The sequence below is a fragment of the Sphaerodactylus townsendi genome, linkage group LG01 (genome assembly GCF_021028975.2).
Source record: "Sphaerodactylus townsendi isolate TG3544 linkage group LG01, MPM_Stown_v2.3, whole genome shotgun sequence".
In the NCBI taxonomy this organism is placed as follows: domain Eukaryota; kingdom Metazoa; phylum Chordata; class Lepidosauria; order Squamata; family Sphaerodactylidae; genus Sphaerodactylus; species Sphaerodactylus townsendi.
Window position 1 is genome coordinate 93874052 of NC_059425.1, and position 14878 is coordinate 93888929.

A 14878-nucleotide genomic window follows, 5' to 3' on the forward strand; every position below is an offset into this window, starting at 1 on the left:
AAGAGGTTGAAAGGTTGTACAGAGAAGCAATATGAATGTGTGGTGTTTCTGGTTGTAGCATTTTTAGTATCTGCTGTTGATTGGCACTAACACTCTCATTCAGTTGCCGAGTACTGATTCCTTGCCTTTTGAAATCTTTTTTTTCTATTGGTGTTTGTTTCTTGGGTGGGTCATTTGCTCAACATTTTATGATTGATATGTCTCAGGTAAACATTAGCAGGTATAGACATATGTTTTGATGATATTCAGCCAAATATTGTCCACTGAGGAAAAATATTGGGCAAGGAAAATACAAGGTATTACAACAGTTGTAAATGGTTTCCTAAATGGTTTCCTAAATGGTTAAAATGATTTGATAAATCACTGGCTTCTAGTGCTTACCCCAGTTTCTGATCTTCCTCTGATATTTCAGGTCAACTAAATCTAACTGCTACATTCAATTAATTTGTCAGTTTGTCATTTTTTTTCTAGTGCATTTCTTGCATACCTTTTCTAGGAGTGACTGAAGTAACCCAGTTACAATATAACTAACTTCTAACAGTAATTTGGAAACTATTCTTTCTTATACTTTCTTATGCAAATATTATTTTGTACATTCCTTAATATCTTTACTTATTATATTATTTACCTGAAATTATACTTTCCTCTCTTTCCTGTATAACATATAATTGTATTTTCCTATGTAATATCAGTGTTAATACATTTAAAAGATCCATGAAGACTGGAATTAAAAAGAGTCTTCATAAATTTGAGATATAAGCTGTTTTGTTTGCAACAAAAAAGCATATTTTTCTACATTCATTATAGAACACCTCCTCTCCCAATACTGAAAAACAAAATGCTGGACAAATGTTTTAGACAGGAATAACAGGAATAACCAAATGTTGCCATCTAAGATGTTCTTTAGTGTCTGCAGTTTCATTTCTACATTGAATAAAAAGACCTACCCTAGTTATTGCAAAATCTGTGTTTTCTGTCAGTCTTTAGATTTGTCTGTAGGACATCATTTGGCCAATGGCCATTCCTTGTTTGCAGATAGTAAACAACATCACCATGTTGTAATGCTGAATCAGTACAGTTTTACCCTGCAGTTTGGGCTGAAATTCGCTTCAGTTGAAGTAAATTTGGATTGTCCATTGTGAGAACTTAGGGATTAAGACATTAGTTGTCATAGTCAAACATACCAAAGACTGGTTTTTGTGGAGCTTAGAATGTGTGGTTGCTGCATTTATTCCATGTGCTCCTTCAATAATGTTTGTAATGCAGAAGCCAACTGAGAAGGTGGTATGTCAGTACCCCCCTTGTCCAAGGCACATTCAGCCACAATCATGGAGCAAGCCTTCCATGCCTCTGTAAAAACCCTCTCAGAAGAGGTCAGAAAGGCTTCTACCCCCCTGGCTTTCTAGTGAAGCTATAAAACATGACTGTTCTGAAGTGCTTTGGGGCAGTCTCAGTTTATAACTGAATTCCCAGTTATGAGCACCACCCCTGTAATGACTAGGCTCAAAGTTCATGTGAATGTAACGTCTGAAGAGAGCTATGCTGATAACTATGACTGTAATATGGGGATGGCCGGACGCCTTTTATCATTCTTATCGCTGTTTTAAAGGTTTTAGTAATTTATTTATAACTATATTTTATGTTGTACACCGCCCAGAGCCCTTCGGGGATGGGGCGGTATAAAAGTCCAAATAATTAATTAATTAATTAATTAATTAATAATTTACTTAGTTACTTAATTCATTCCCTACTTTTATCTCCATTTTATCCTCACAACAACTGTTTAAGGTAGGTTAAACTGAGAGAGTGTGGCTGACAGAAGTATATCTAGTGAGCTTCCATGGCAATGGGAGGATTTGATCCTAGGTCTTCTAGATTCTAGTCTGATTTGTTATAACTACTGTACCACAGTGTTTGTCTCTATTTGGACAGAGAATCACCAATGTGTTTTTTTTAGTAAGAATACTCACAAAAATCCTTTCCACCAATGTATTGTCGAAGGCTTTCACAGCCGGATTCAACTGATCGTGGTGGGTTTTCTGGACTGTGTGGACGTGGTCTGGTGGGTCTTGTTCCTAACTTTTTGCCTGCATCTGATGCAGTGGATGACACTTTTACAATCTGGAGCCATGGTGAGGAGGAACTACTGAACTTTCTGGACCACCTTAACAGTATCCACCCAAACATCCAATTTACCATGGAAACTGAAAAAGAAGGAAAACTGCCTTTTTTAGATGTCTTGGTTTTTCGCAGACCCAACCACCAATTGGGCCACACAGTATACAGAAAACTGACACACACAGACCGGTATCTACATAAAAACCCCAATCACCATACACAACAGAAAATGGTCATAATCAAAACTCTGACAGATTGTGCAAAATTTGTGAACCTCACCTCCTCCCTGATTAAATCAGTCATCTAGACTGGACTCTTCAGGTGAATGGCTACTCCACAACAGAAATCAGAAGAGCTTTAAGACCAAGAGAATCCCAGAGGATTGAGGAGAAACAGCCCACCACAGGAAAATATTTCTACCATACATCAAGGGAATCACAAATCAAATAGGGAATCCAATGAAAAAGCATTACCTACAAACCATCTTCAAACCTACCAGGAAAACACAGCAGATGCTACGCTCAGCAAAGGACAAAAGAGACCCCCTCACTTCTGCAGCAGTATATCACATACCCTGCAGCTGTGGAAAGATCTACACAGGAACCACAAAACTCAGCATTGAGACTTGTATTAAGAAGCACGAAAGACACTGTTGGCTTAATCATCCTGAAAAATCTGCAGTTGCAGAACATGTATTAAAGAAAACTGGACATAACATTTTATTTGAGAACACTGAAATTCTGGACAATTCAGAAGGTTACTATGTCAGACTGCACAGGGAGGCCATTGAAATTCACAAACACCAAGACAACTTCAATAAGGAAGAAGAGACTCTGAAAATTAGCAAAGCTTGGCTCCCAGTACTTAAAAAATGGACTGATAACCCCACCTGCAATACAATGCACTCAACCACACCTTTGCATAGCAAATTCCACCCAAACACTTAATGATTGGTTCCCCACCCTGGGACATGGACAGTATACCTCACTAAACTTCTCACTAGACACAGTGTGAAACAGACTTTTCTCTATGATACACCTCTGAAGATGCCAGCTACAGATGCAGGTGAAACATTAGGAACAAGATCTACCAGACCACAGCCACATAGCCCGGAAAACCCACCACAACCTTTCCACCACAATCTTCCACCAAATTCAATATGTCTACTCTGATCAAAAACATCAAAACTGATTTGACTGTCCTTTTTCTCCACTTGCCTCATTTTACCACTTCTGAAGTTGTTTAATACATATTTTGTTATGTATTTATTTACCTCATTATGATATGCAGAAATGCAAAAAGAAAAATAGAATTTGCTTTTCCTTGTTCTTTATTCTCCTTGTTTTTCTTGTAAAACAAGAAATGGAACATTCAAACATTGCTATCCTGAAAGTGAGTGAACTTAAGTGGACTGGATTAGGACATTTTCAGTCAGAAAATTAGTGTTTTCCTCTGGAAATGACATAAGAGATGGATTGACTCAATCAAGGAAGCCACAGCCCTCAGTTTGCAAGACCTGAGTAAGGCTGCTAAAGATAGGAAGTATTGGAAATCATTAATTCATAGGGTCTCCATAGGACGGAAACAACTTAATGGCACTTAACACACGCGCACATTCTTTATAAAACTACATAAGCAAAAAGACAGGTTCCTGCCCTATGGGACTTAGGTTTGGTATTATGTCAAATTCTCAGAGTCACCTCATGCTTGCTAGGGTATCTTCACATTAAGTCAGATCACTAATTCAAAATGAAATTGACAAAGCTGATTCAATTGACCTGGGTTGTGTCTGTGCCCTAATGTTACATTGTAACCTATGCCCCCACATCCAAAATCAACCTTGCTTGTTTATATCTCTGCTTGAACATTCCATTTCAAATTCTATATGAAGTTGACAAAGCTGATCTAATCAACCCTGCTTTTTTGTGTGTATATGTGAATGTTACATTACTAGTTCAATATGAGGGGAAACAATAAAGGGAAAATGAAGGCAAATTTTTTCCAGAACCAAACAAAGGAAAAAATGTATGGAATTTAAAGAATAAAAGTAACTTTAGGTGGCAAGATGCTCAGTAAACAACTTGTGTGGAAAAGGCTACAGTCTCATGGAGAACAGTTGAAAGGAAAAGAGGGAAGAGAGAGTATAATTCTGCATACTTGGGTTTCACTTAATGTTGGAATGATGATAGAATGTTAAGCTGAATATTTCACAAGGAAAGAAGAGTTTAGATGACAGATCTGAGGAAAGAAAAGGAATGAGGGTACATAGTTCCTTTTGGGCATACTTTTTTACTGGGTTCACAGCTGACATGTAACCAAAACTATGGCTGAGACTGACAAAGGACTGGAAGAAATTTCTCGTACCAAACAGTCCAGATGCTCACAGCAATTCATTCTCTTGCTAAGATGAAAAAGTTGAGTCACACAGATGTGATCACAGACCAAGCACTTGACAGGGACACTGATCGTTTTCATTTGAACTCTCTTAATATTTTGAAAAGCTTTTTTTTAAAAAAAAATCTCATTACAGTTTCTAATAGTTCCAGTTCCTCTAAACAACAAAAAGATGACCTTTTCAATATGAACTGTATCAAACCACAGTAGCCAGGTAAATGCACTACAGAAGCAGTGGCCTTTTTATGTTGCAATCAGGAAGAATGTTCTTTTCAAGCAATGCTTTGATTAATGTAAGCTAATAATTGTAAGCCATGTAATGTCCAGTGGATTTCAGTAGTACAACTGATTGGCTGATTACAGGTTGATAGATTTCCTTTAAAACTCAGAGAAGGACAACATAATTGCATGTGAATGTTCATCTTTGGGAGGTGTAATTACATGGGATGAGTTGCGGAGGGGGGAGGCTGTAAAGAATCATGGGGAGGAAGAGAAAAGATTGAAAAATTTACTCCCTAGCCAATTATTATCTTCCAGAATTCTATAAAAGGCTTCAGCAGTCCAAAATTTCTACCTAAGCTCTGTTGTCCCAGTGATAGAGAAGAATTCTGGATCATATCACTTTTCATTATTTGTGGAGGATTGCATTTCTCAATACTCCCCAACACTGATCAGACTTGATATGTGATAACTAGCACATAAGGGAGAGGGCTACACTAAACTGTTCTCCCTGATATACTAGTGTGCTGAGGGCAGAAAGGTGCTTTTTTAAAACAGAAAGGTGTTTTAATTGCACAATGTTTTATGTCATTTGGGTTGTTTCAGGAAAAGTATCACATGATTTCATATTTTTTCTGGATTTTGTTTGAGCCAATACAGCTGTTTATAACTTATTTCTAGAAGAAAACTGGGGACTATTTCTGTTCCTTGGGATTAAGTGAGGTTTAATGGTCCAATCTAGACGAGTTTTGGAGTATTCACAAGTTGTTCTAACTAGCTAGCCCAGTAAACTGTGTTCATCTGGAGCTTTTAGACACCTATGTTATTCTTGCTTGAATGGCCCATCCATTTCCTGCCAGTTGTAGAGAGGTCTGTGACACACAAATTTCAATTGTAGACATGGAGGGAAACGATTTGGGGAAGTGGGATGGCTCCTATCCCTATAAGGGCTGGAAGGGATTAAAGGAGTCTGAAGAACTGATCATCCCTCTCGGGAGCTAGAATTACTTTGATATGAATGTATATATGAATATATGTTTGCAGTAGGTTTATGTTTTTGATACTTTTAAGGCACATTTTGTTCATCTTTAGTATTCCACATTTGTGTTTGTATCAGGGTTTGTTCTTTCTATTTGTTTTTCCTTTTAAAAAGCAATGCTATTTTTTCTTGCTTTCTTTTGCTGTCTCTCTAAGAAGGTTCCAGAAGAACAGAACTGAAAAGGTTTCTCCCCAACTGTGGTTTTAAAAAAATGTCCTTTAATCTTTTTTTATCTTTAAACAGGGCCCATCTTGCTGGGAAGATGTCCTGATTCCAGACAGAATAACTGGTATTTGTCAATCCCGAAACTGTGATGGGGAAATAGCTGTAAGTACTTGTCAAAATGTCATGACTATCAAAAAGCAGCATGAGTCACTTAGAGGAATTAAATACAAGGACTAAGTTGTCTTGTCTTGTGTATTTTAATAGAATTGTGGTTGATGAAGGTCATCCACTTGAAACAATTTAACATCAACATTTTAGAAATGACACTGAACTGAAACTGAAGTGAAGTAGAACTCTAAATTGTCACGTATGGGTGTGTATTCTCATAATATGTCTAAATGCTTCATCAGAATGTGCACACAGATCAATAGTGTGGCAAGAAAGTGACCTTTAGAAATAAGATAAATATCTGTTTGAACTTCTAAATACTATGGATGGTACTTTCAGCAGCTTTTTAAAAACATAAATGCTGTTGCTTCAAATTGTCATTTACTAATTACAATTGCCATCAATTTTTGCCTCAAGTGAAATATGACGTGAATTTAGATGCGTCTGCCTGGGGAAACTATCTATGGAATTTTGAAGGAGGCTTAAAGTGCATAGTAAGACCAGAGACATGCACTGGAGATTTCACACATTCCTACTTGGTATATTTTTATATAAATAAAATGTACCCTATTCTCAATGGAATGTTTGAGCAAGCTGCATAGCTGTCTTTGAAAAACATGCTGTTTTCCTGGACTTGTGTAATTTTTGCCAGGTATTATGCGTCATGGCCACTGTTGAACAGAACTAAGCCTGCTCATTTGTTTCAATGAACTCTGTCTACAGAAGCTTAAGCGTGTCCAACTCTAAGCTGCTTTGTGGGTATTATTTTAATACTTAGAGCCTGTATGATGTAATGGTTAAAAGCAGTGGACTCTAATCTGGAGGAACAGAGTTGATTAGAGGCATATCTAGGGAAAATGTAGCCCTGTGCAAATCTGAGTCCCGTCCCCCCCCCCCACATGACTAAATGGCTACCTCCATGGACATTTGACCCCATATGTCCCCCTGGGTCATACACCCTTGGGGTTGATTCACCACTCCTCCACATGAAGCCTGTTGGTTGACCTTGATTTAGTCACAGACAATACTCACAGAACTCAGCCTCCCCTACCAGTTACTATTGTGGGGGGAAGGGAGGGTGAGTGTAAGCCCCTTTGAGACTCCTTACAGGTAGAGAAAAGTATAGTATAAAAGCCAACTCTTCTTCTTCTTCTTCTATGCACTGTGAACTAACATTTGAAGGCATGTTGAATGGTAATAGTATTTTAACATTTATCCAGACCAGTCCCCAGAGTTTTCCAAAGTGTTTATTTACATCCCAAATCAGTCAGCTTTGACCTCCATCTCTGGAGCTGTTGTGCTGGCCAGGGGGGCATGTCCCCTGGCCTGCACAATGCGATGGAAGTCAGCAGGAACAGGTAAGCCGGTTGGGGAAGGTGCAGCCTGTGCAAAGGCTGTGCCTTCCCCTGCTTCCCTACCGGGACTGTCTGTGCGAACGGTCCCGGGGGGCTACATCGGCATAATTTATGCCAATGCACCCCTGCTCAGCACCCATGCGGAAAGGGTCTAGGAGTGTGCATTCAGATATGCTAAACTGAAAAAAAAGCTGTTTAGGCTTTTTTCCAGCTTTTTTTTAGCTAAAAAAGAGGCACCATTTTAATGGAGCTAAAAAGTTGGGGAAAGCTGACTTTTTAAAAATCCAGTTTTTTTCAGATCTATTATCTTTACAGGATTCTGATGGGGGGTGGTTTGAGGTAGAACCATTAAATTACACCTAATGTTTGGTGAAGATTGGGTTAATGGGTCTACTTTTATGGGTTCCCCACCCCACACTGGAAAAATGGAGAAAAATTTAAGAACCCATAAAATTGAACCTCCTGGGCCAGTTGTACTTGGGAGTTCTTGTAAGGAGAGGCATCAGCAGCTGTCCTGCAAATTTGGTGCCTCTACGTTAAAAAATAGCCCCCAAGAGCCCCACAAAAAATTCCTATTAATTAGCACAAGAGCTAGTTTAAAGGGAATAGCTTCATGTTTCCCTGTAGCAATTCTTTCCAGAAGTCAGGGTGGGGGGCTATTTTTCAAAGTAGAGGCATTAAATTTTTAGTGGAGCTGAAAGTGTCTCTCCTTAAGAGAACCCCTAAGTTTGGTGAAGGTTGGGTCAGGGGGGTCCAAATGAAGGAAAACTGGGTCCCTATAAAATTGGAACCTGTGATCCAAACTTAACCAAACTCATGGGCTCTCATAAGAAAAGGCACCTGCAGCTATGCTGAAAATGTGGTGCATTTACCTAAAAAACAACAACAAAAAACCCAGCCCCCTAAGCCCCAAAAGCACACTTCAAAGAATACAATGTGGATGAACATTTTTCCCTACCATTATAAGAATGGTGGGAAAATATGTCTTAGCTCAATTCTGTGGTCTAAAATTGTTGACCAATCAGTTGTTTAACCAATTAAGTGTAGTACACACCCCTAACTGAGCCTTGAGCATCTCTGTGCAAAAATAATTTCATTGTGACTGCATTTGAAGTGTGGCATGAACCCACGCATACTTAAAGCGGGCAAAATAAATGTGGATAGAACTATTGATCAAATGATCTTAGAATTGTACCATGATCATGAATGAGATATGGGACAAAAGGTTTGAGACCTGTGTTTGATCTCCCAAATCAAATATATCACTTCAAAATAATGTTCTATATGGATAAATATAGCCATTTAGTCTACCAGAATTTTTTGCCTGTAGCATTTTAGATTTCCCTAGGCACACCTGCTTCAAGATAATCCTGGATTATTTGATGTGATTCTAAATTTAATCTAGGATTATGAACAGATATATCTGAGTATGTCTTAGTTCTAGGAGCAACCTTACCTGGTCTTGGTAATCAAAATCCAATTGCTGTAATCTTCTGAGCACATGGTATCTTTGTCCTAAAAGATTTTGAGTGATTATTATGATGGTAAGCATTCTGATCTGTTTTTACTGCTTAAGTACAAGGTAGATGGGAGCAAATATCTAATTTTGCCTCAGAATCTCACCTTTCTATGACATTCTGCATTGTTGAACCCTAAAGATTCTACTGTATTTTGCTTGAATCAATGTGTCCTATTCAGGACAGAACATTCAACACATGTTCTAGGAAGCAAAAATAATTTTGATTAACTGGGGTGCTGTGTGGTTTCCGGGCTGTATGGCCGTGTTCTAGCAGCATTCTCTCCTGATGTTTCGCCTGCATCTGTGGCTGGCATCTTTAGAGGATCTGATAGTAGGAATGGAAAGCAAGTGGAGTATATATACTGTGAGGTCAAAAGGTGAGGCCATCTGAATAGAGTAGCCTGGCATGTGAGTCACAAAGAAGTCTGTAGCATGTGAGTAATAATGAAGATAGCAAGGTCAATAGGTGAATGCATCTGAATAGAAGTATCCTGGTCTTTGTTCCCTTTGATTGCTATTGTCTATAGTTGTCCTGTGTTTGTGTGGAAGCCGTGAAACCCTTCGACAATACATTAATTTTGATTAAGCTTTAAATTATCTTGGTGTGATGTGAAGGGAGTTTCCAAACATTTTAAAATATTCCAAAATGTCAGTTTCTGCTTGTGAATTCTGATGTAGTAATCAAAAAAGGGAACTGATGAGATTTCCTGGGGTGCACCACACATCTCTACTAGCCATTATTATTGCTGATCTAGATCCATGGGAGGAGAGGGCGAAACACTTTTAAAAATTATCCAAAAATGATCATACTTCCTGCTATGTAGTGTAGTGGAGGTCCATTTCAGGCATTTTCAGATAGCACTTGTCCAAGATGCTGATTATTCATAGCAAAGATAACCTTTCAGTAGTGCCTTGCAGTAAGTATAAATCTTCATCTCTGCCTTGTTGATGTTGAGAGTTTGATTAAAGGTTCCGGGGAAAAGGAAGACAGGATTTATATCTGTTCAGTCACCTCTGCAAATGCATCTTTCTGTTGATAATTAACTGTTTACAGAACATGTCCAGAATGATTTGGAGAAAGGGAATATGCGTTGCTTCTCATGAACCATGAAGGAGTTCATAGAACAGATCTCACCCCTTGCAGCTTCCTCACCCCCCTAAAAATCTACTCATAAGGATCTAAGTATCTTCTAGCATGTAGCGTGTGATGCTGCAGTCAGAAGGGAAAATGGGCATAGAGCAATTCCTCTCTGCTTCTGTGAACTCTCCTCTGAAAGAAGCAAGAGCTTATTCAAGAGTGAAGAAATCTCTGCCATTTCCTCTATATTTCTGCAACCCCCTCTGCGATTACCATACTCTTATTTCTTTGCAAATAAAATATATGTTCAATATACTGTTTATTTCTTCCTTTATTCTTATGTATGTATCACTGCCACCAGGAATTTAATTCCAACCCCCTTTTTAATTTCTCCTAAAGTATAGTGTCTGAGCTCTAAAGCAGTTTCAAAGAGCTATCCGGTCTTGAGGAAACCCTCCTAAGATGTGGCTTACCTCTCATTTAAAAGAGCACACACTTAACCCTTTAAATTGTTACACCAAGATACTAGTATATTCCCTGGCAACCAGAAGGTATCTGGGGGTGTGGACATGGAAGGGCACTGTCAGTGATGGTGTGATGTCAGTTTTGAAAAAATCTGGAAGTGATGGATATTTTATGGTAAAATTTAATGGTAAAACTAGATATTTAGTGGTAAAGTTTCCAATAATTTATGGAGTGGAATGATGTCACTTTGGGTTTTGTTTTTGTTTTTTTTCCTGGAAGTGGCATCAGTGCCAACAGCTTTGTTGTTGTTTTTTTACATTGTTTTCCTGCTGGCTGCAGGAGTGGCAATTGAAACAGGAGCCAAGGCTGGGATATCCCCTGCCTCAGACAGGAAACTGGGAGCTCTGTTCCCAAATGGTTCCTCCACCCTTAGGAAAGCATTGCATGTGGGACAGACATTGCTGGACGAAGGCAGAAAGAATAATTTTGTGAAATTCTTCCATTCATGGTGCCTGGGACTCATCACTTTAGGAAGCAAGGAATAGAGACAAACAGGGTTAGAAGCGGTGAAGAGTTTTGATTAAAAATGTAAAAACCATTCTCACTTTTTATCAGTTCAACCTGGTTTCTTAGTGGTTCTTCCATGCTGTTTTAAGTGGTTCTTTTGTGCCTCAGAATAGAACCTTCAGTATTAACTTTCAACTCTGTCCAGACCCTGCCCTTTATCAAAATTTGAATGAAGCATGTTTCTAATCATCTTTGCATGATATGGTATTTTCTGTATTTTTCTTTTCTCACTTGAAATGTAATTATGGTTCACCACTGGGTGTGTTTCCTCAGGGACTTCCTCTTTTCTGCTGTTTTCAACTTTTCCTAGCATTATTGTCTTTTCCAATGTAGGAAAATATTTTGTCTTTCTTAAAGCCTGAGTCTGGTATTTTTACTTCATCAGGCTTTCTAAACGTAACTGAGTGGGGCTAAATATAGGTTTTAGTCCCACAGAAGTGAGAGGCAGAGAAGAAGGGGGAGAACAGAAGAAATAAGGTGGGGTGATGTCCTCTTGAGTCCCCACTTGCAGTTCCCACTTGCTGCAGCCCATTTTTTTCACACAATGGGCTCCCCCTCTTCACAGGCACATTGCTGGCTCCCCCTCCCTTTGCAAAGCTGGGGTGAAACTTTGCATATGGGGTGGTGGTGCCTATGGAGATGGGAAGAACTCTACTCATCTCCACAAGCACCTTGCTGACTCCTTCCCCTTTGAAAATGGGATCCAGCTTTGCAAATGGTGGGATGTCTACGGAGATGGGGAGAACTCTCCCCTTGCTCACAGTCACCCTGCTGCTTCTCCTCAGAAAAGCTGGGATGTTTGGGGGCACATTTTCCATCTTTGCGCCAGACACCATTTTTTGTAGATTGACCCTGTCTACATCTCTTGCCTTGGGAAGATAAGCTTTCTAGATCCCGTTGTATTTTTTTCTGCACAATGAGTTTTATTGCCAGTCTTATATATTTCAGTAAGAGAAAGTTATAAAGATTACATCAACTGCTATAAATCTGGGTCTATGGCCCAACTCTACAATGAATTTACCTTTTATTTGGCTTTTAGTTTACCTTTTATTTAGCACCATGGCAACTGCAATATGCTATGTACAGCAAGCAAGATAAAGCTGGACAACTCCACTTTGTTCACTAAAACAGGTGAAGAACATCCCCTTGTTCCTGGTCCCAACAGCTACTAGTGTTAGAAGCTGTGAGTTTCCTGGATGGTTCTTAGACTACAGCACATGAATTTTGTGGGAGCTGAGATGATCCATCAAGTAGTGCTGTAGTCTATCATGTTCTTAGATAGGCACATGGATGCATCATGCATGGATTTAATTTGCTAGATTAGCGGGAGGCTTGCTAGATCTCCTACTATAGGGGAGACTTTCTGACAAACCTCAGTGTTGCCCACTGGCACCTGAAGAGTTGATGGGAGTAGATGGCAGCAAATTGGACTGTGTGTGCTGGCAAAAACCACTTGTGGCAGCACAGAAAGTTCTATGATTCGTAATTACTGGAGGGTCCTGTGACATGATTTGCAATTACTTGAGATTCCTATGATATAATGTTCGGTTTTCACCAGAAGTGACAACAGTATGCCAGTGTGACGCTAGCTTGCCAGTTCCCATCCCTAAATCTCCCATAGTTGCCTCCTATAGCTGGCAACCTGAATTAGGGCATTTATCATTTCAGCATATCAATCATATTCAAATCACTTCATTTAAAAATGCACAGCCTTAATGAGAACCATTCTTAAATGCTGTATATGGATCACAGTTATATTTGAAGTTTTTCTGAATTTCTACAGGATTAGCTGTAAGAAAACTCACATTTCTCACTCCTGCTACAAGTGTAGAGATTGCTGCTCATAAGCAAGTAGCTGAAATTAATGTATTTTTCACAAAATAAGTGTTTTCTGTATTGTTCCCTGTGGAAAGAGACTCACTCAGAAACATACTTCAAGTAGGTGAAAATGACAAGACATACATTTGGGTCCTCTCAGAAATGTTTCATGAACTAAATGAGAACTTGCATAACTTTGTTCCATACGTTTACAGATTCATTGCAGAGTAGCGTAACATGTTTTTCCTCAGTGAAACAATTGCATCGAATAAATCTGACTTGTAAGTAACATTTCATATTCCTGGACGCCAAGAATACCTGGAGAATACCTAAATGCACTTTCTACAAAGATGCTGCAAGCATTCTGGTGAACATGTTTGATAGCCATAGTCACCCAGGAGCTTAACATCCAAAATGTGTGCCTATGTGTCAAAAGCTGTTCAACAGCCTTGCAGTTGTGAAATTGCTCTGGTGGTAGACTTCAATTCCTTGCCTTGAGAAATACTTTTGTGTTTCTTTAATACACATGATGATTCTACCTACTGTTATGAATGGTCAGATCATACAATTAGATGACATAAAAAGGGTCAGGGGGTCAGGGGAGGAGTAAACAAAAAGACTATGCAAAAATATACAGGCAAGAAATAACAATGATAACAAAGACTTTAACAAATACCAAGCATTAAGACTTTTTTTAAAAAAATGCAGGTGCACTGTGGGCTCCAGCAAGACCGGGGGGGGGGGGGGGGGGGAATGTGTGCCTGCCTACATAGCTGCACTTTGGAGGGAGGTATGGTTGCAAAACTTTTTTTAAAAGCGCCTCCGTGTGAAGGCGTGCACCCTGGCCCATGTGCTGGTGTCCATGGGACAGCCAGCCGTGCGAATGGCCTGGGACTATGCCATATTTATTTATCCCAGCTGCAACCCTGTCTAAATTTGCTGTGCAGAAAGAACCTCAGTTTTTTCCTCAGTAATATTCAATGTTTTCTGCATTGGAGATGGCCTCAGATCTGCCACTAGTGTAGAATGCTGTTGCCCACTTATTGATAGAATGAAGATATAAGAGCATGTGATGATTATCTTGTCTTAAACTGGTTTGGTTGCAGAGTGCTGGGGCTGCTTTAAATGGTTTTAGTCATCCTCACTCCCTATACCTGAGGGAGCATCTTCTCCCATATGTCCTCCAAACTCTTTGAGATCTGATGGAAAGGCCCTGGTACATATTTCCATCTGTCAGTCAAGTAAAATCTGCAAAAGTTAAGGAGCAGAACTTGTTTTGCCTCAGCCCACCATGCTAAGATTGGGCTTCCACATCATTTTTAAATTGCTTTGGCAGCAGCATCCATAAATCAGACTAGTTTAGCTCTTAGAATGCGAATTGTATAACTAGGAATACCTCACCAGGTAGTCACTCAACACAAGACTCTCACAAAGGAGCAGAATAATTCTCGACGGAGTAAAATACTTCCAGCCATCGCTTCTGAGGAAGCTTCCCTCATCCTCTGACTCTAAATCCTGGGAACTGTCAGCAATGAAGAGGATGTTTTTTCACAGGAACAGAAGGAATTGCAGCAGCCCTGCCAGAACATGTACCATTGCAATGAAGCACATAAAATTTTACCTTCCAGTAATTATCTCCAACAATGCAGGACCAGATGACTTAAGCCTCACTCAGTTTCCTTACTTTTTGGGTGCAGTTTCCTTGCTTGTGTTGGAAATGATCACCTGTGAGATTTCTGCGATGCTGACAGCCTGTGGCTCTCATCAGATCTTTGCCCAGATTCCAGACCAAAATGGGACAGACATCAGCAACTTTCCTCATTAGTTTTCTGAAATAAGAGGAAGATTTTTCCTGTGTAGTAATATTGAATGCTGTATACCAATGTGATAATATACAACCTGACCTGGATCTGATCTCAGAATCAAAACAGGGTTGGTCCTGATCAATACTTGGGTGGGAGACCATCAAAGTT

At 39.4% G+C, this 14878-nt stretch overlaps 1 protein-coding gene across 2 annotated transcripts in view; it reads left to right on the plus strand.

Annotated features, from left to right (window-relative positions):
- Positions 1-14878, plus strand: part of PRKN (parkin RBR E3 ubiquitin protein ligase) — an 896318-nt gene that overhangs the window by 412618 nt on the left and 468822 nt on the right. For both annotated transcript variants that reach the window (XM_048487681.1, XM_048487690.1), the window contains one exon: positions 6014-6097. In XM_048487681.1, coding sequence (XP_048343638.1) covers positions 6014-6097 — 84 coding nt within the window. The remainder of the gene's footprint in view (positions 1-6013; positions 6098-14878) is intronic.